The sequence below is a fragment of the Engraulis encrasicolus genome, chromosome 3, assembly GCF_034702125.1.
Source record: "Engraulis encrasicolus isolate BLACKSEA-1 chromosome 3, IST_EnEncr_1.0, whole genome shotgun sequence".
NCBI classification, from domain to species: Eukaryota; Metazoa; Chordata; class Actinopteri; order Clupeiformes; family Engraulidae; genus Engraulis; species Engraulis encrasicolus.
In genome coordinates, this window is record NC_085859.1 from 33,660,640 (window position 1) to 33,682,765 (window position 22,126).

A 22,126-nucleotide genomic window follows, 5' to 3' on the forward strand; every position below is an offset into this window, starting at 1 on the left:
TGTCTTGTCTTGCACCGTATTTTGGGTACACCCAGTAGGCTAAATGACATCATCCACAACAATGGCTCTTTTAAATACCTTTTAATGCCAATACCTTTTCAGTGTCACGCCTCATCACTACTAATGTTTTGTCAAAAAATTATGTTACTTGTTTGTTTCCGGCAGCCAGTAGTTTCTCAAGATAGTGCTTGTGTTATGAAAGCAAAGCACACGGATCATTCCCCATGACATGCGTCAAGTGTTTGGGATTTGAAGGCAGGTACATTGTTCCCTTGAGTGTCCTGCCTATCCTTAGTACACACACTGAAAAGGACCACCCTTAAGTATACGCACAGCCAGGGCTCCAAATTATTTTTTTCACCACCAGACAAAATGGCTAGTATTGTAGATGTTAATCTTTCTGACCAATGGATCAAAGTGACTGGTAAGTTTTCTTTTGTACCAGCCAAACTGAATTTTCACCAGCATTTGGCTAGTGTGTTGCTGGTATTCATTTAGAGCTCTACGCACAGCAAAGGATCCATGATGCGCCCTCTTTTCTACAGCGTGTCAGATTTGTCTGTATTCTCCCGCCATGCACCTTTTAACTGGATGTTTGTTTGTTCCTGTGTTTGTGTTGCAGCCATTGTGGATGACGAGAGGCTCTCGGCGGAGGAAATGGACGAGAGGAGACGGCAAAACATCGCCTATGAATACCTGTGTCACCTAGAAGAAGCGAAACGGTCAGTTACACCAGAGAGGTCCCTTATTTGATGTTTAAGGGAATAAACGGCTCTTTTGTGTATTATTAAAGACTATGCCATACAACTCTTTTTCCAGCTTTTCCTGCCTTTGCTGCTCAGCATTGTGCAGTTGTATTGCTCACTCTTGACTTGTCAGTACCCAATGACACGGCACTCTTTCATTCAGCCCTTTTCCAGTCTCTCCTGGCCATTCAGAAAAAAACACACACACACAGGCATCTTAACATTCTCCAAATATTACTCCAAAAGTTATGCAACATCAGCAGACACATTTCAACACAAGCAAAAACTTTTAGGATATTACCCCCAACCAAACCCCTTTCTCTCTCTCTCTCTCTCTCTCTCTCTCTCTCTCTCTCTCTCTGTATCTCTCTCTCTCTCTCTCTCTCTCTCTCTCTCTCTCTCTCTCTCTCTCTCTCTCTCTCTCTCTCTCTCTCTCTGTGTGTGTGTGTGTAAGAGAGAGAATTGAGAGAACTGTTTTCATGGGTGTGTTTCAGAGGTTTTCATTCACTGTGTCATGTCTCTGTGCTACAGTACAGTGTCCATTAGAGGCTATTTTTGACAGATCCATCCACCACGTGTACCAAGTTCAGCCATTAGATTGTTTCAGATTATTAAAACATTGCAGAGGCAGCCGTGTTGGTAGTTATAATAGCTACTCCATGAATATTTCATCAGAGGTCCGCTCCACATCGCTCTGCTGCACTGCAGTCTTTTATATTGCATGACACAACCAGCATATACTTCCTGCCGTGTGTGTGTGTGTGTGTGTGTGTGTGTGTGTGTGTGTGTGTGTGTGTGTGTGTGTGTGTGTGTGTGTGTGTGTGTGTGTGTGTGTGTGTGTGTGTGTGTGTGTGTGTGTGTGTGTGTGTGTGTGTGTGTGTGTGTGTGTGTGTGCGTGTGTGCGCTACACACATCCATCTGTTGTCTCTCTTCTCCCAATGGCGTCTGATACGGTGCACAGTCACTGATGCCAGGTTACAACACCAAGAACCTGGCAACAAAACCTGGTGGGATACTAGAACTCTTCTATGGTTCTGTAGAGTACAATACTACAGATTATTGAACAGTGTGTCGAACTTGAAGCTGTTCTGTGGTTCTGCAGAGTAGCCTACTATTGAGGTAGGACACAATGGGTGGATTCCAATCTGCAAACTTCCGTCCTCCCTTGCTCACTTGCCTGCTTGTGACCTCATGATGATGTCACTGACGACAAAAAATGAATTCAATATATTGCAAAGTCACAATTCTAATGCCATTTCCTCATTTGCAATTGGGATGGTGAATGAAAAACAGTCCCCCCAAAAGTTGTTCTGGCTAGAGACTGACAAATGGGAAACTTAATTGTTTTCTCCATGGAGGAGGGGCGAGGAGGTTGGGCGAGGCCACAAGTACAAGTGGAGGACGGGAGTGTGCATATTGGAATGCAGCCAATGCCTACAAGTGCCACATGACGTAAACCAAAATAGTCTGGTTTGTAAAGGCAGCAGGACCAGATTTAGGAGTGCACGGCTGGCTGCCAGTAAAGTAGCTACAGTACAGTCTGAGCCAAGTGTTCGCCCAGCGACCCAACATGGGGCTTCCCTTGAACTGTTTTCAGGCCGGCCGGGGGTGCATTTCTTGAAACCGTAGTTGCTAACTATGTCAGCTACTTTGTCGTTTGCAATGCAATTTCCCATTGGCAACTACCAAAGTTGCTTACAGGCTAACAACTGTGCTTTCGAGAAATGCACCCCAGAACTGTGCCGGTGCCCCTTTAGTCTAGTCAAGTCAGCTTTTACTGTATTGTCAGTTTCTTCATATGCACAGGTCATATAACGAAAATGAAATTAGGTAAACTTCCCGTACCAGTTACATTCAGAACTATGGTGAAGTGCAGTGGAGCAACTTTAAAAAAAAAATGTCTTATCAGTGGACCTACTGTAAGCAAGGTGGCAGGTGTTTGTTGTCAAGGTGGCAGCCTATCAAAAATAATTGTCAAAAGAACAGAAATGGACCTCTAACCACCAAGTCATGTTGGTACTTGAATTGTGCATTTTCAGTGTGTTTGTTACTTATTTTAGTAACATAACATTTTGGTGGTGTCATGACTCAGTCAGCAGAGCGTGACTAACTAAATCTGTCCACCTCTCGATGGTCCCCTTTTCCTCTTTCCGCTTGCTCGTCTTCTGCCTTGCCTGGCTTGACTTGACTCTCGGCCTGCTCTGCTCTTCTTGCTCGCTCGCTCACTCCTTTTGCTCCGGTGCAAAGCCTCTATTCTGGGAATCCTGTCATCTGGGATTAGGCTTACACTGCCACTCTGCTAATCGGCCTATTAACGTGGCGGTGGCGTTTTACATCTCATCGCCCACCATCAGAGTCATGCATGGGGAGCGGATAGTGCTGCCAGATTGGGTGGTTACCTGCCCAATTGGGCTGCTTTGGATGGCCGTCTGCGGGTAAAAACGGGAAAAATCGGCCATTTGCTGTTTCTTTCTGCAGTTTTATGCCCATAGAAATCAATGCAATTTGTTGAAATTGGAGCGGAATTTAGCGCCTCTTGGCGGTTTTTGAGCACCTTTTGGGGGTGGAATTTGATCGGACATTTCTGGCAACAATGGGAACGGACTGCTAAGGGAGGGGGACGGGGAGGGGGATGGGATAGGAGGAGGGGAGATGATGGGAGCAGAGGGCAGACGGAGGGTAGAGGAGTAATCAGTAGTCTACTTGAGTGCTCCTAACCTGTCCCTATCTATAACAAAGCATTTAATGCACTTACTGGGGGTTTCGTGTCTGAGGTGTTGCTGTGGTTGTGAATCGACTTTGTGTTGAATGATGGTGGTAACTTGGTAATCTGCGAGATTTTGAATGGCTGTTCAACGTGTGTTGACTGTGTGGGGAAAAGTATCCATAGCCTTGGTGCCGTAGACCTCCTTTCCCGAAAACACACGCACGCACGCACGCACGCACGCACGCACACACACACACACACACACACACACACACACACACACACACACACACACACACACACACACACACACACACACACACACACACACACACACACACACGTCAGTCATTCAGATAGCCTTGGAAAGATATCTGCCCAGCACATCAGCTGACATACACACACACGCACACACTAGGTCCCACCCCCTCTTCCAGTGAGTATTTTAACTGTGTACTTTGGACCTGCTGACCGAGTAGGTAAGTAAACAGAGAAAAGTAAGCTTACTCATGAGCTTAAGATAGGGGATCCCTCATGAAAGGCTTTTTTTCCACGCCTGCCTCAGATGTACAGTACAGTGTTGGTGAGAAACACACTGACATCAGTGGTGTAGTCTACGTAAAACGGAGGTATACACAGTGTACCCACCTGCACATTTCAGTGATGTCAGTATACCAAGCTAAAATTGATTGATCCATTTATTATTTAGAATAGCACAAATACCCACCTCAAACTGTACAGTATACCCACCACAAAAAGTAGACTACACCACTGACCGACATCAATGCAGTCAATCATTCACACCACACTATCCCAGCTGAAATGACGAAGAGGTCTTTTTATTTCCACACACCTACCGGTACACACTTGCGTCCTCCTCTCCTCTGTCTTCTTACCTAGTGCCTTTTTGTTGATCTCAGTAAAGTCATGTGACATGTGACATCTGAAAAAGGAGCTCTGTTCTCAAATCCAAACTTGAAACATAGATGAATGTCCTCATGTGTCATAAGGGTGATTATTTCAGAGCTATCTCATTGTCTAGTATTTTGAATGTGAAATGAATGTCCAATATAAACTGACCTAGCACAGGTCTGACAAGACCCGGGGTCAGAAGACGGGGGAAAGAGACGCAAGTTTGGGGGAATTATTTGCACTCCATATGTTTGCCTCCAGTGCCGACATCAGGCTAGTGACATCATCAAAAGGCCCAGGTACATTGTAATGGCCCTGGACTTTGCCTGACCACAACTAGGTCACCACCCCCTTCTTACTCACTGGTGGTGTACCTTTTTATTCCTCTGTTATCTATTATTGCGGCAAGATCCCCTGTAATGTGCTGTTACATTGAGATTATCTGATCTACATACTACTGTGGACACAGAGATATGCACTGTATGTACTCAAGACAAGCTTGTTGGAAAATCTTGGCAGCATTGCCAGCAATTCCTTTTTTGATCTTACTCAGCAAAAAAACTGTATTTCAACCAATAATATGCTTAGGTCAGGGCTGGATCCTTGCTGAATGTGATACGATTCCTGTGAGAAACAAAGGGGAGGAAGGGGTGGGGGTTAAAGCAGAAGTGAGAGGGTTTGTTTACAAATTTCTGGAAATAAGCTTAACTCGGCCAACAGGATTTGGTATGTTGCATTTCCCAGCAGTCATGCAACACAGAGGGTCAACCATACTGATCTCATCATTTTGTATTGGTCAGTCAAGTCTCATTGTATCCATAGGGTTGACCTAGGACAAAAGAGACGGGCATTTTTGTGCACCTCTGTTTGTTGTTGTCTAGTCTCTGCGAACTGTCAGTCTAGTTTCAAGGTTGTAATTTCCCCTTTTTCCCCAAATTTCAGTGCCAACAGAAGGGTGCTTCTCATGGTTTAGAGTAGTGTTTCTCAATGGGTGCTCAAAAGCCTACGAGGGGGACGTTGGGGAGTGTTGAGAAGGGTGCAGCTGAGAGGGGGCGGTGCTCAGTTGCCAAAGGGGCACATTAGTCCATTCAATTTTTTAATACGGGGGGTGGGGGGGGGGGGGGGGGGGGGGGGGGGGGGGGTGGGGGGGGGGGGGGGGGGGGGTGGGGGGGCGTTGGCAGGCTTATGATGAGGCCAAGGCGGCGTCAGGAGGCTTATGGTGAGGTCCAGGCGCCGTGTGTTCAAAAAGGGTTGAGAATCACTGCTTTAGAGTGTGTAGAAGAGTGTCTGTCTTACGCTGCAGATTGGACAATGGCAGGAAGAAGTGGCCTAAGGGCTTACAAACATGCTGTCTGGACTCCGGTGAGGCGTTTGGTTTTCACTAGCACATCGTTACGGAACAGGAAATATTGAACACGAGGAGATGGACTAGCGGGCCGCCATGCTGTCAGGATGTGCTTTCCGACTTGGCTCTCTAAATTTAGGAGCTCATACTACTTGGGGTTGACTCATCGTTTCTTGCCAACCTGCTTTGGTTATGGTTAAAGGAATACTAAATAGTTTTCCACTTTGCCACTTTGAGGTCCCATGGAGAACTATAGCCAGCCTTTCATCCTGCCTCTTAAAACTTCATAAACCACTTTTGGAATTATTTAAGTTTGGAAATATGTTATCCTATATTTTATTGTTTTATATTCCATTTGGCATGCATCATTCCTATACAATGCCAACCAACAATTATTTGAATTGCCTGAAAGAGTTACCACTGTAGCCACAACAGGCGATTTCCCACCTTCTTCCCGTGTCCCTGGACCCTGCTCTCTGTCATTTATGTTGTGCAGGCAAGTCTATACTTGAATATCTTTTTTTAAAGTCTTTTATCTTTGTTCCTAGAACATCAAATGTGTTATGCTTTGATCTGGGCAAGGACGAAAACAAAAAATACAGACACAGATGTTACAAAAGCCAAGTATCCCTTCTGACCACATCAACCACACGGGTGGGTAGGAGGAGGCTAATCACGCCAGTAGTGGTACATTTACGTCACATCACATTACATTACATTACCTTTTATGCCTTTTTTGAGGATAACATGGATGAAAGAGGAAGAGACTAGTTGAGAGAGATGAGGCGATATGGAAATAAACATATAGCACGATGGATTAGTTTATATCACAGTAAAGATATACTATATCACATCACAATATACCACAATTACATATGTTGTCTCTTTATTGTGTTGTGTCCCAAAACAAAAAACATTTTTACATAAAATATAAAATAATAACTTATATTTTCATTCTTCCTTTTACAGTAGTGCGCATAGCGACAACAGGAAAAGTTATTCAATTATATTAATTTGGATATTAGCTGTAATGATGTATAAAATGAGTGCATCACGATGGAGAAAGGGAACAATAGACACTGTTCTACCTTGATAATCATATATATCATCATACTGTATTGTCCAGCCCCATTGGACCGGATTCACACCTGGGCCCCTATAGGCATGCAAGCCCATCCTTGGTCAGGTGCCCCACCGCACTGTGCCAAAGGACCCCTCAAGACACTTAAAAAAAATCTAAAACAGCTGACAATAGGACAAAAGGACAAAGAGCAACTACAAATTTACAGGCGAGAGTACAGTATATGCTCCTCATGTTGTAACAGCTGCTCCAACAGGCTTTTGGTGCAGAGCCATCGTCGACAGTGTCCATAAGTAGCCTCTTCTGTGAGCAAGTCTCCCTGTCACACCTCCTGGCGGCCTCTCTCTCTGGAAGAATGGCACCACTGTTCCCACTGAAAAAACAATCAGTAAGCAGCGTTCCAGTAGAGACCTGGCTGCCGGTTTGTTGAATTTTGGCAGAAAGGCCTGTGTGTGTGTGTGTGTGTGTGTGTGTGTCTGTGTGTGTCTGTGTGTGTGTCTGTGTCTCGCATGACACCTTTTGTCTGTGTGTGTGTGTGTGTGTCTGTGTGTGTGTGTCTGTGTGTGTGTCTGTGTCTCGCATGACACCTTTTGTCTGTGTGTGTGTGTGTGTGTCGTTTTGAACAAGCCACATTCTATTAATTACACACACACACACACACACACACACACACACACACACACACACACACACACACACACACACACACACACACACACACACACACACACACACACACACACACACACAGTTTAAAGACAACCACAGGCGGTAGAGGTGCCTTCATCCACCTGTGCCTCTGCCATCACAAAAGAGCAACAAAGCGAGTGTAATTAGCAGGCTGCTCGGGGGCCCGCTTGGCGTGTGTGGGTGTGGGTGTGGGTGTGTGAGACAGACAGACAGACAGACAGACAGACAGACAGACAGACAGACAGACAGACAGACAGACAGACAGACAGACAGACAGACAGACAGACAGACAGACAGACAGACAGACAGACAGACAGACAGAGACTGCTCTGGGGCACACTTGGCCTGTGGGTGAAAGTCAAAGGTGGCCTGCAAGAGAGGGGGGTGTCGTGTTTCGTCATCGCCGTGGGGATAAGGAGGAGGCAGCGCGCGGCATGAGATGGTGCCCATGGCACGGCCAGATCGCCTTGTGCTGACAGACGCCTCTACTCATGGTTGACGAAGTGTGCGTGCGTGCGTGCGTCACACGTGAATTTGTCTGTTTGGGATGATGTGTGCATGTGAGCATGCAGGTCCGTTTGCATATGTGTGCGTGTGCATGCAGGTGTGTATGCGCAATTAAATGGTTCTGCCTGTGGGTGTGTGTGCATGAACATTGGTGTGTGACTCTGACTATGTGTTTGTGCGCAGTGGGACCCAGTTCCACTGAGGTGTGTGTGCTTGTTCATGCGTGGGTGTGTTTGGACATGTGCGTGCGGTAGGAGTGTAGTAGTCACTGGAAAGAAGCGCTGACGCATGTTTGGACAGGAGCATTGTCACCAAGGCTTACCATGCAACCCCTCCTCCATCCATCCTCTCTTCATCACCCTCTCTCTCCTCCTCCTCCTTCTCCTTCTCTTCATTCTTTGCATTGTCTGCTGAAACACCTAATTAAATGAGAGAGAGAGAGAGAGAGAGAGAGAGAGAGAGAGAGAGAGAGAGAGAGAGAGAGAGAGAGAGAGAGAGAGAAGAGAGAGAGAGAGAGAGAGAGAGAGAGAGAGAGAAGAGGAGAGAGAGAGAGAGAGAGAAGAGGAGAGAGAGAGAGAGAGAGAGAGAGAGAGAGAGAGAGAGAGAGAGAGAGAGAGATCCACCCCTCCCCTGACCCCAATGCCCTTCAGTGCATACTAAGCAGCTCTATTTTAACCAGGCTAAGTAAGCATCTCCACCATTAGCAGAATATAACCCATAACCTGGGTTGCCATTTCCATTGTAGTCCATTACGTAAGTGTGTCCTCCGTGTCCCATCTTGTCCTGAGTTAACACTAAAGGTTCTGTCCGTGTTCATCTACACCCACAGAGTAGCGTACTATAAAGCTGAAGTTGAATGACTGCATGTTCATTTATTTATTTACTTAGCGTGTTTAGTTTGTTTAGCATGCATTTTTAATCTCTGGAGGCTCTGAAGTGGCTGTCTAAGGTAAATAATGAAGGGGAGCTGATGAGCTGATGCTGGAGGTCTGTACAGCAGATGGTTATCAGTGGCACACTTTTGGCGGTTTACTACGCTGTGTTTAGTTTTTTTCCCCTTTGACTTTGATTTAGCCTCAGCTCCACGCGCCAGTTAGCAAAAGAATCTTGACTAGGGGGAAAAGGATCATGTATCTCACTCTAACAGCCCTCAGCTGATTTGTGGGGGAACCCAAAAGTTCCATGAGGAATTCCAACCGTTCTCTGAAGAACTTGAAATTAACTTAGAAAATACCAAGGTTATTTTGCCTGTTAAGACACAGCGTTATAAATTTGCAGTTGCCAGAATGGCGATGAGAAAGTCGTAGTGCATTACTAAAGGCCTTGTGTTATGTGACAGTAGTGTAGCACTAAGATAATTAAGTTCACTTTTCAATGTCTACTGCAATGTTCCAGTGATGGAACAGTGTGCATTTTGGGGCTACAGAATCTTTAGTGGTTCTTCTACAGCAGTCGAAGGGTTTCTCATAGAACCTTTAGACTTGGAGTTCTTTAGTTTGCCATGGTGGAGGAACCCTTAATGGTTATCGGAGGAACATTGTAGAAAGCCTCGAGGTTCTTCCAAGTACCCATAGGTTCATCAGAGAACCTTAATTGGTTCCTTCACTTTGGCAACTGAGGGTTCTTCTCTGAACCTTGCCATTTTCAGACTACCATGGGCTTGAACTTGTAGACTTGGAAAGTGTTTGCTGAGTTTGTAGCTTGATTCCTCCAGCTTGATTACCAGTATGCTATGTGTAAAACCTTTATACGTGCAGATGTCCAATGGGATCGCCTCATTGTGGTGGTTCGACAACCCAGTTACAGAGCAGTTTACAAGACCTCAGAATAGGGATGCTGTTAGGATGGCTTGGTTCATTAATGATTAACCATACGTGGTTGTCAAGCATAGCAGGATGAGCATACCCTAAATACCTCCTGGAGAATCATTCCTGTACCGACATCCCCTCGTTCAATGTGTAACCTCACTCGATATCCGCTGGTCAACTGTAGTGGACAAAGAATACAGCTTTTTTGTTTTTTTGTTTTTATTTTTANGGGGTTTTTGCCTTTATTGACTGGACAGTGAAGATTTGACAGGAAGAGAGTAGGAGATGGAGAGAGATGGTGTAGTGCTGGGAAATGAACCAGGCCGGATTGGAGCCCATGGATAGTTTACCCATTAATGTCATGGTGTGTTGGGGAAGTGCGCCACAGCACCTCCAGCTCATCCTATTCTGAAGTGCTTAACAGATATCTGGTTATTCTGTTTAGGCTCCCACAGATCACTGACAAACATCTACTAATCCTGACCCTGAGGATAATGTTCCCCTAGCATCCTTAAATTTACCAGATGACCCTTCAGACCTCTGACCTCATCGACCCGATCACCCTAATCTGGATTATGAACTGTGTCGCCCCCAAGTTTTCATCCTACCACTTCATTCCCACAGCATACACGTTTCTCACTGATGATGATGCTTACCATTCCCTCAATAAACAATTCAGTTGCACTTGGGCAGAGGAGATCACTTGCATGGTAGCGTTCTTGGTGCTCACAGTTCAGGGGTGCATTTCTCAAAATCAAAGTTGTTAGCCAGTTAGCAACTTTGGTAGTTGTCAATGGGAAATTGCAATGCAAAAAACAAAGTAGTTAACATAGTTAGCAACTTTGGCTTCCAGAAATGTACCCCGGGACTGTAGACAGAAGGAAACAAGTTTTTTTACTCTGAAGAAGATGCACTGCGTCAAAATGTTAGTCACGCTTGCACCACAACAAAATAACCGAAAATGAGTCCTGTGTGCTCCTGATTTGACTTGACTTGACTGTGTGCTCCTGTCATCCTGGGCCCAGTCTCTCTGAAGTGGACAGGGGTGCATTTCTCAAAAGAGAAGTTGTTAGCAACTTCGGTAGTTGCCAATGGGAAATGCATTGAGTAGCTAATGTAGTAAGCAACTTTGGTTTCGAGAAATCCACCCCAGGCTTGTTTCCCACTGTCTACAGTTCAGTTGTACTGTTAATGTGTTGTCGTTGAAATTCATACCGGTAATCCTACTTATCATTCCCAAAAACTATTTGTGCACACACAGACACAGACACAGACACAGACACACTAATATTAATAATATACAATATTAAAGTAGCAATAATGTGTCTCCTACATAAATGCAAAAAAAGTTATACTGGTCTGAAGCCTATTCAGGGGTACAAGTGGCATCTCCTCCAAATTTGCAGACTGCAAATATAACTGCAGATATTGAACAATACTTGGCTAGCTGTTTTCAAACCACACACACACACACACACACACACACACACACACACACACACACACACACACACACACACACACACACACACACACACACACACACACACACACACACACACACACACACACACACACACACACACACACACACAGAATATTATAAAGCAGCAGTAATGTGTTTTCTACATAAATGCAAAAAAAGTTATACTGGTCTGAAGCCTATTCAGGGGTACAAGTGGCATCTCCTCCAAATTTGCAGACTGCAAATATAACTGCAGATATTGAACAATACTTGGCTCACACACACACACACACACACACACACACACACACACACACACACACACACACACACACACACACACACACACACACACACACACACACACACACACACACACACACACACACACACACAGGCATCTGTTGGAGAATATAAGCGTTGGTGACATTACAATGCTGCTTTGTTTCAATAGGTCAAAACATTAAGAAGGGAATAAAAAACGTTCAGTTGTGCAGGCTGTAAATAGATTTGTTTGTAGAGCTAAGCAAATGTGCATTGTAATGTTACATATGATGTCATCTACCGTATTTTTGTCTACTTTGCACAACTGAGCCTATGAAATTGCAAGTCATTTCAGTGATAATGCATTTCCTTGACAGATATCCTGACAATTAGCCTAGCGACGCCATCCTACGGACCTCCACCCAAAGATTTTGTCTCCGTACATATGTACATTTGCCCAGGCTACCTGACGATGCCTACTAGGTCAAAAGCAGGTCATAAGAAATCCATTGAAAGGATACCATCATCTAAGCATAATCAGAATGAATTGGCCAAAAAAATTGACTTTGGTTGATTCATTCAACATAAGTAGTATTATATAATACAGTGTACAACATAAGGTAAGCGTACCCATTAAGCCCACCAAAATCTAAATTTCTTTATTTTTCAATCATCTTCACATAATTTTTTTGTGAAATAATTTGTTAAATAGTAAGATTTACCTCTCTTCTCAATGTTTGTCACTGAGTTGATGGATATTTCAAAGTACAATATGAAGATTTTTTACGAGAAAAGTGAAAAGTCTGAATGGGCTTAAATGGTACCATTGGTACCATTTAAGCCCACTTGTGTTCCAAATAAGCTCATATAGTTATTTCTCTATCAAAATACCTGGTGAGGTGTGTGAATTGAGTTTAAACAGTGTAGCCTACATGGCATAAATGGTTTCAGACCAAAAATTTAAGATTTGCTCAAAAAATAATGCATAAAACCTAATTAAATATTACGGCATCTCTTACTTCATATACTTCATAAAATTCTTCATCCAAACAGAGAAATGTATTTTTTCTTATTGATTATTGTTAGTTCATTACATTACGCCTTTTAAACCAACAACTTGGGATTGTACAGCACTTTTTATGTCCCTCAAAGACATTTTTGGTTAGCATGCATGCCAACTTGCATGCATTTCAATGGGCTGTACCATTTAAGCCCGCCTATACAAAAAGCTATTTTATGGAAATAATCAACTCCACAAAACATTTCATGATGCATTTCTTTAAAGACCAATGCCAAACAAACTGGAATATGCTTAGAATTCATACCTAACCACCTTAAGTCTTACGGTAGAGTAAGATAAAGATGGTGTGTGGTTGTATCAAGAAAATATCGGCGTGCACTCGCGCATAAAACACATCTTTCCATTTGAAGGGAAATGCTGTAATTTAGTAAAACACTGCTTGTATATATATATATATATATATATATATATATATATATATATATAAATCATTACATTTACCTCTTAGTTCACTAAATATGAAAGTATTTTCAAAACATTTGACTTAAACTAGCTGATATTCTATGATTTCTGACATGTCCCAAAATAGCAAAGTTTTGAGGCAACTTCTTGTCAGTAGTCCTGAGACTGGATTCACTTGGACGGGGATAACTCGACGATAAAAAATGTGATTTGTTTGCAATAAAAAACATTTTGTCAGTTACTAACCCCTTTAATTGGATAGGGTGATGAACAACAAAATTCACCTTTTCCCTTTCTTTAAATTGACCTCAAAGTTGAAAGTGGGCTTAAAGGGTAGATGGGCTTAATGGGTACGCTTACCTTAAAATATCCCTATATCCGCAGTAGCACACACAAGTTAGCTTTCGAATGTCATCCGTACTGTATGGAGGTTGGTGTTGTAGAATATCAAATGTGTGAGAACGTGTTATTTTACCCTTTCACCTCAGACTTTTGCTAGTTATGTTTTTTTTTTTTAATAAAACAAAGGAGATATGCACTCCACGCTTCTAAATTAACAATCTGGTGCAACCTGAGCAGGACTAAATTATAAGTGCAAAGGAAAAAGAATCTGGTGCACACAGATGTCTATTTTATTTTATTTATTTTTTCAGTGCAGTAAGACTAACGTTTCCATATGCATCTTCAGTCCACAGAGATATCCGTGTGGCACCAGATTCTTTGCACTTCTTCCTTTGCACTTATGCTTTTTTATGTTTCAGTTGTGTCATGCAAGTGAATTTGTTTGTTTTCCTCTTGATCATGAGATGAGTGTGGGTGTGTCACAACCTCTGTCTGCCTTTTACCACTGAGGCGAAACTGCAGTTGCTTGCATCGAGCCCTATCTCACGCCTTTCGTAAAGTCTTCACGAAAATAATATATTAATTTTCGTGGTGCATTCACGTTATTGCCCGCCTTTCGTAAAGTCTTCACGAAAATAATAGATTAATTTTCACGCTGCCTATTCACTTGAATTGCCCCACTGCTGCTATGGTTATCCAAACGTCTGCAGGGGCGGGGAGGGGGTGCTGACAGAACACTGCTGATACACTCGGGACTCACTAATTCGACGCCCTTTCGGTACTTACGCATTATGTCCCCTAAACCTAAACCTAAACCTAACCCTAACCTTAACCCTATTTAACCCTAACCCTAACCTTAACCCTAACCTTAACCCTAAACCTAACCCTAAATTGCTTGTTTGAAATGTTTGATGGCTACCGAAAGGGCATCAAACTAGTGGGTCGCTAGACAACAGTCGGGCAATTCAAGTGAATAGGCAGCGTGAAAAGTAATCTATTATTTTCGTGAAGACTTTACGAAAGGTGGGCAATAACGTGAATGCACCACGAAAATTTATATATTATTTTCGTGAAGACTTTACGAAATGAGTGAGATACGGTTGTTGCATCAGTGTTTTCCACCCATCATTTTAGTTTCAGAATCTGTTGGTGACTGTTTTGAAATGAAGTGTTGTAGTTGTTCAGGTGCTCTGTTTTTTCGATCTCCCCTCGTGTTACTTTTTCACAACGCACACATACACACAGACACACACACACACGCACACCTTTCTTTCTTTCTTTCTTTCTTTCTTTCTTTCTTTCTTTCTTTCTTTCTTTCTTTCTTTCTTTAAACCCGAAAGAAAGCATCTGTGGGTCTCGTGCTGTGCGTTGTTTGCCAGTGCCCACACTGACTGGGGGTTACCCCAGATTTCCTGTGCTGTCCCTCGTCACTAGAGCATGGTAGGAAGGAAGGAAGCACCTATGTAATCGGCACTGCTGAAAGAAAACCACACAGAGACCAGGCACATGTGACGTGAAGGCCTACAGCCTGTAGTAAAGAATACCTAGCGACATAGAGACCAACTGCAGTTGGGCTTGTGGACAATTCTGTTGCACTGGTGGTTCCCAAACTTTTTTTCTGCTGACACCCTTTTGGAGCTGAGAATATTTTCCCAATCCTCCCGCCAAACGGCATTTACATTTTTGGAACATTCAATTTGCTGTATTCAATTTGAAGTTCAGTACAGGAGGTGCTATCACAGATGTATAAAGTAGAAGCAGATGTACTGTTACTGCTGTGATTACAACAGTAGTATGATTTTACTTACAGGTATTTGCAACACTGTTGTTTCAATCTACAAGTGGTGTAATTACATCCATCTCAGTACTTCGACCTCTACTTTATACAGTTCTGGTTGTCATTGACACATGTGTATAGGTTTTATTATGCGAGCATTCTCTTCTCTCTGCGACTCCCCTGTACTTCCTCTGCGACCCCTCAAGCGGTCCTGACCCCCCAGTTTGGGAAGCACTGTGTTTAAGCAACAGAAGTTTTGTTGTTCTTTTTTTCTTCGGAAGCCAGAATTCCAACTGCAGAGAGGCAGCCTGTTTGTCCAAAAGTTTTTAGTGCTAAGTGGTTGCCCATGGAGTGTGGCAAATCAGACCCCCTCATAATCCTGTGTTGTAAGCAGTGTAAGGTCAGGTTTGTTGGCAAGATTTGGCACCATGGTTCCCCAATGTTTTGTATTGACTCTTGACCCATTAGGCTGAGAATGTAGCACTCACAAATCACCAATCAGAATGGACAATGTTGGAAGTGGATATAATGTATTTTATTGTGTCAGTGGCCCAACTCTAATGCAAATCATGAGACCATGATTTCCTCACTTGTGCAGACAGCGTTGTGTATTGGATGTTCAACAGTGAACATTGCCTTGTTCAGATGACGCCCTTATGTCTCCTGAAAGTGCAGCAGCATATGCCAACAACCCAAAACGCATGTGGTTGTATGGGCCAGATTTAACACAATTTGAAATCATGTAATTTGTGGTGGCAGCATCCTAAGACACTCGTCCATGAGTGGACTTTCATGCCTATGGGGACCAAGGTTCGCATCCTGACTGCATCATGTCGAAAGCGAAAGCCCACCTGGGAAACTCCAACTCCCATTGTCATTATCACACAGCACTTCGCAGCACACAAGTGTTCACTGCACACTGCACCCAACGAAATAGCATTTTATGCCTCATCCGTGCAAGGGGGCAGCCCCAAATGGCGCCCCAATGGAGCAGAGCGGCGGGACGGTACCATGTTCAGGGTACCTCAGTCATGGAGGAGGATGGGGGAGAGCACTCCCACCAACCTGGCGGCTCGGGAGTCGAACCAGCAACCTTTGGGCTACAAGTCTAACGCCCTAACCACTTACCCATGACTGCCCTGTGTCCTGATTCTACCTGGTACCTCTCTTCACCACATTTCATATCTGTATCTTCACCGTCCTTTAACAATAAAGGTTTAAAATGCTCAAAATAAATTCACAGTGCCAGTTACAGTACTTGCTAATGGTCTGAAACTAAACCCTGGCCCACCTATCTCCTCACCTCTTCAGGTGGATGGAGGCGTGTCTGGAGGAAGAGCTGCCACCCACCACCGAGCTTGAGCAGGGCCTGCGGAATGGCGTCTACCTCGGCAAACTCGGCAAGTTCTTCGCGCCCAAGATGGTGTCCGAGAAGAAGATCTACGACCGCGACCAGACCCGCTACCAGGTATGATGGTGGCCATCTTTTTCTCTGTCTTTGAAGAGCCAGGTCATATGCTGAACGTAAAGTCAAACGAGTTGACTGAGTTGCAAATAGGGATGCAAATTATCGATTAATTCATTAATCATTAGTTGATAGCCTTATCGATCGACTTACGATTAATTGATAAGCGGCGTTTTCCCCCCGAAATCTCAATGTTTCTCAAAAAAACCTACTAAATATTTCTTTAGTTGCTTACCAACTCGACCTCCAAACTCCTATGCTCTTAACTTTCTTTTCCATTTAATGACCAACCTTCAGGCTAGAGCAGTCATGTAGGTGGAAAAACAGGTGACTCATCAAATTTGATAGTCCAAATGGCGTTCACCAAAGTGTCTTTAAACGTGAATATTCAACTTCTGGCCACCAATCAAATACAGTAGATGGGAAAAATAGACAAATATATTAGTTTCAACCCATTTCCCAATAAACTAGCATTAGAAGTGGCAGTGCAGTATACCAATACAAATAATGGTAGTACAAAGGTCCAGTGGGGGAGTTGCTGACAAGTGTCACACACTTTGGCCAGCAAACCATAATGGCTGATGGTGATTCTGTCTTTCAGTGACTGCAGTATTCATTAGAAGGGCAAACGGTAGTCTTGTTGACATAATGGTGAACTGTGCTAGTCCCAGGAAGGCAGCCCAGCTAGTAAAACTCACACCTACACAAGGCCAGGCATGGAGGAAGTGGCCTGTGAGAAATGCAACACACACACACACACACACACACACACACACACACACACACACACACACACACACACACACACACACACACACACACACACACACACACACACACACACACACATGTCACATTGGGGGTGTGGGATAGCCTCGGTTACCCACAACACACTCTTGTCAGCTTCAGCTGACATAGTACTGAGCCCTCTCTCTCTCTTTCTCTCACACAGACAAGCACACGCGCACACCTCTTGTCCACTTGTCAGCTTCTGCGAAGCTAATATTAGACTTTTGTACTGTAGATGTACAAATGTTTGTGGTCGACATAGCATGTGCAGATGTACAGATAGAAGGTACAGTACACCCACACAGACAAAACCATAATTTCCTCTGAGAGTAACTGCAGCTGTGTCTCTCTCTACATGATGTTGACCAGGTCAGTTTTAAAAATGGACCACCGTCTTTGTGCTTTCGGTTGTTTGTGTCCTGTGTGTGTCCTTGGAAGCTCCAAATGCAATACAGTTGCTTCCAACCAGGACTGGACAGGGACAAAGAAAAGCCTGGACAAAGGAAAACCTGGGCATTGTTACACGGCCCTCTTTAGATATTACTGTAAGCCAGTCTTGGAGAACATGCATTAAAAAAAAAAGTTTTTTTAAAAACTAAAACAAAAGCATTGACCCCTGAGGACAGTTGCCCCTCCGGGAAATGCCCTGTCTACCAGATTACCAGTCAAGCCCTGATTCAAATGTAGCCCGTTTGAACACTATAACTCTATAAATGAGATTGACGGTTTGTTTGTAAAGGTTTTCATTCATCCAGGCCATCTTGGTCAAAAGAGTTTAAGCAACTACTGGACTTCTGATTTGAGGCTTGAAAAAAAGATTCCAAAAGGGGATGCCAAGGTGCAAGGCTTAGAGCGTTCATATCTTATACATGGGGACCCAGGTTCGAGTCCGGCCCGAGTCTTTTCCCAGCCCTACCCCATCTCTCTCCCCTCACTGCTTCACTATTCTTCACTCTTCACTATCTTCACTATTCTGTCATAATAAAGCATGCTATCCTGTCATATTAAAGGCGTGAAAAAAGATGAGTGCAGTTGCTTTAAAACTAAATTCTTTTGAGTAAAAAATGTTTGTTTCCTTGTGTTTTGGTTATTGTGCTTTACAGAAAAGCGGACTTCACTTCCGGCATACGGACAATACGGTGCAGTGGCTGAGGGCCATGGAGTCAGTGGGGCTGCCTAAGGTCAGTTTCTCTCTTTTCTTTCTTTCTTTCTTTCTTTCTTTCTTTCTTTCTTTCTTTCTTTCTTTCTTTCTTTCTTTCTTTCTTTCTTTCTTTCTCCCCCCCTCTCTCTTTCTCTCTCTCACACACACTTTTCACTCCGTCTATTCAGTCTTTCATTCTCTTTCTGCACACATACATTGTCCAGTAACTAAGTCAAGTTAAATAGAACATATAGTAAAAGAGGTATTGTTGTACATTTTCAGTTATGTCTGATTGTGACTATCCTGACATAGTGATAGTAGCATTGTGAAATAGTAATAATATAAAGTACGCACACAGATCCACTTCTGTACGCCGACTCGTGGGTGCACAGATGTGCATAGAAGGTTATCACCAGGCCTCCCTGGCGTGCTGTGGTGGTGTTGTTTTTAAGAGCCTGTTGTCCTGCCTATCTCATCTTTCCCCCGCGTACAGCCTGTGATAACGGCTTTATGAGCCTCCCTCCCTCACCTGTAACTGAAAGGCAGGAGGATCCGTCTGCGCGGCGTGGTGCCGTACTGCGCTGTAGTGCAACGGTCCCGACCGGCCGTCAGGGTGGAACTCGACAGGGCAATTATTTCAAAGGCGTAATTTATGATCGAGTTTCGCGCCAAGCGCCAGTTACACACACACACACACACACACACACACACACACACACACACACACACACACACACACACACACACACCCTGCTAAGATGAATGAGAATGGAAAGTGCCTATCGTTTTTCTCTCTCTCTCTCTCTCTCTCTCTCTCTCTCTCTCTCTCTCTCTATCTATCTATCTATCCATCTCTCTCTCTCTCTCTCTCTCTCTCTCTCTCTCTCTCTCTCTCTCTCTCTCTCGTTCTCATTGCCTCTCTTTCTATCTCTCTCTCTCTCTCTCTTTCTCTCTCTATCTGTCTCTCGTGTGTTCCTCATATGAACTCTTGATACAGTTCTCTTGTCAGGATCAATTCCCTTGAATATTCAGAGAGCAGCCTGCAAGGATGGGGGGAACAGGGGTGGTGGTGTTTGTGTGTATATCTGCGTGCGTGCGTGCGTGCATGTGTGTGTTTGTGTGTGTGTGCATGCGTGCGTGCGTGTGTTTGTGTGGTGGAACAGTGTGCTGCGCAAGGCCAGTGGCTCAGCAGACATTTAATCAGCTGCAGTCACCTCTCGCGGCGGAAAATCGTTGCTGCAATCACACATCTGGGCCTTTCTCAAGCCGCTATCTGAAGTAGACCCCAGGGACAGTGGAGGGAGGAGGAGATGGGTAGGGCTGGACTGGACATGGGGCTGGGAAAGCAGTCACTGTCACCAACTGTCCCAGGGGCAGAGCCAAATCATCACAACAGCACACCTCCCCACCATCGCAACAAGCTTTGGGTTAAATATAATGTAGTGATAAATCAGAATTATGTCATGGAAGAGTAGGGTTTTTAATGACAGACAGACAGACAGACAGACAGACAGACAGACAGACAGACAGACAGACAGACAGACAGACAGGCAGGCAGGCAGGCAGGCAGGCAGACAGGCAGACAGACAGACAGGCAGACAGACAGACAGACAGACAGACAGACAGACAGACAGACAGACAGACAGACAGACAGACAGACAGACAGACAAGGAGAGAGACATAGAAGGAGAGAGACAAACAGACAGACACAGAGGGAAAGAGACAAACAGACAGACACAGAGGGAGAGAGACAGACAGACAGACAGACAGACAGACAGACAGACAGACAGACAGACAGACAGACAGACAGACAGACAGACAGACAGACAGACAGACAGACAGACAGACAGAGAGGGAGAGAGAGAGAGATGCTTTGCCAGGCCAGACTCTGTCAGAGGTTCAGTTACATCACACGCTCTTGACACCTTTGCCAGTAATGAGGACAGACATGCCATCGGCACCTCTTTCGCTGACCGGCCGTGATGTCTCTCTTCCTTCCAGCATGGTTAGCCCAGTTTACACCTGGTTAAAATGTAATGGCCTCCCCTTGTATTGGCCTTCACTGGGCTGCTGCTGTTGTTTCTGTGGTGCCCAAGGGTCACTGAACGCTTGTTTCCTGTGGTTGGCCAGATAAGCCTCAGATTAATCAACGGCTGTATGTGGTAACTCTCGCTCTTTGTGCATTGATAAAAACAGATTTTGTATGTAGGTCATGATATACGTGTAACAGTCTTATAGGTTGTTTAGCAGACAGATGCCGAGACTACTGTATTTCAGCCCCGTATTACTCAATAAATCGCTCCCGTTGCTTGATGTGATTGGTCGGATTTCCTGGTGATTTTGGGCCCATGTTTATTATATAGGCCATGTATAATGCACCTATAGTACTAACTTGTTGAAAAAGAGCATTATTCGGTCCCTGTAAAGAAACCATATGTATGTTGAAATTCTGATTACGGGTTGAGGTTTGGTTATGGTCACGGGTTCGAAAAAAATGCATCTGGATTTTAACATCTGCATTGCCTATTCAAATCAAGTATATTTTTGTATACGAGTCTTTTATTCCCCCAATGCAGTTCTGCCATGCTGACTTTTGATTGGTTATGACGCTGTTCACTGTTCACTGTTCACTGCCTCATCGGCTGGAAGGGGGAAAAAAAGTCCCATCCAGGACAGTAATAAGCAAAACATCCCTAAAACTAACTAATCAGTGAAGATGTGTTGCATTTTTTTATTCAGTCACAACTAACCAACCAAGAAAAATGGCAAAAACTGTGCCTATACCACACCAATTTGTAACCCTAACCTGTCTGTAGGCCTTTGGCCTTGTTGTTGTTTTTCACCTCATCAGTATTTTATTTGCATAACCAAAACGAAATGTTGGTCGTGGTTGTTGCTCCCACAATTCCTAACCCTAACACAGAGCGATTCCTAATCCCAACCTGTCAGTACAAACATTGTTTCATTTAAGAAGTGTTGTATTTTTGTGAATAACAACAAATTAACCACTGAGGTAAAACACTCAAAGCTTGTTGCCCCTAGACTGCAAAACGATTAGCCCTAAACGCAGCGTTAAAGGGGTATGCCACTATTTTGGGGCTTAATACAGTTCAAATCGTTGGCCAGGGTTTATAAAGGTGGTTAAGTGTCTTATTTTTCATGTTAAGCGTTGTCTTGCTTTAAGACAAGTTAAAAGAGGGAATATGTCGCTAAGCTAGTGAAAGTCAATGGATCCGTGTAGCAGCATTGTATTAAGCCCCAAAATAGTGGCATACCCCTTTAAGCATCGTCCAACCAATCAAAATGCAGCGGGCGCTAGTCATGGCAGAACTGCATTGGGAAAAAAAGACACTTTCTATTTTTTCGCCAGCATAAACTGTTGGAATATAAATCACATGACCGATGTTGATCTTACTGTATATTCTGTATAAATCACCTCAGTGTGGTGGTGATAAATCGCTGAGACAAGCAAACTGATATGGTGCTGTATCAGTAACGCAGATGTGTACTGGGTGACCCTCTGTCTCTATGGGGTGTGTCAAGCAATCACATACACCTGAGGCATTCACTTCCATGCTGTGCTCCGTCTCTACTACTGTATGCT

At 44.0% G+C, this 22,126-nt stretch overlaps 1 protein-coding gene across 1 annotated transcript in view; it reads left to right on the forward strand.

The window, feature by feature from the left end:
* iqgap2 (IQ motif containing GTPase activating protein 2) overlaps nt 1–22,126 on the forward strand; it is a 99,911-nt gene that overhangs the window by 9,074 nt on the left and 68,711 nt on the right. The window contains exons 2-4 of the mRNA XM_063195250.1: nt 623–722; nt 16,439–16,595; nt 18,485–18,562. Of these exons, the coding sequence (XP_063051320.1) occupies nt 623–722; nt 16,439–16,595; nt 18,485–18,562 (335 nt within the window). The remainder of the gene's footprint in view (nt 1–622; nt 723–16,438; nt 16,596–18,484; nt 18,563–22,126) is intronic.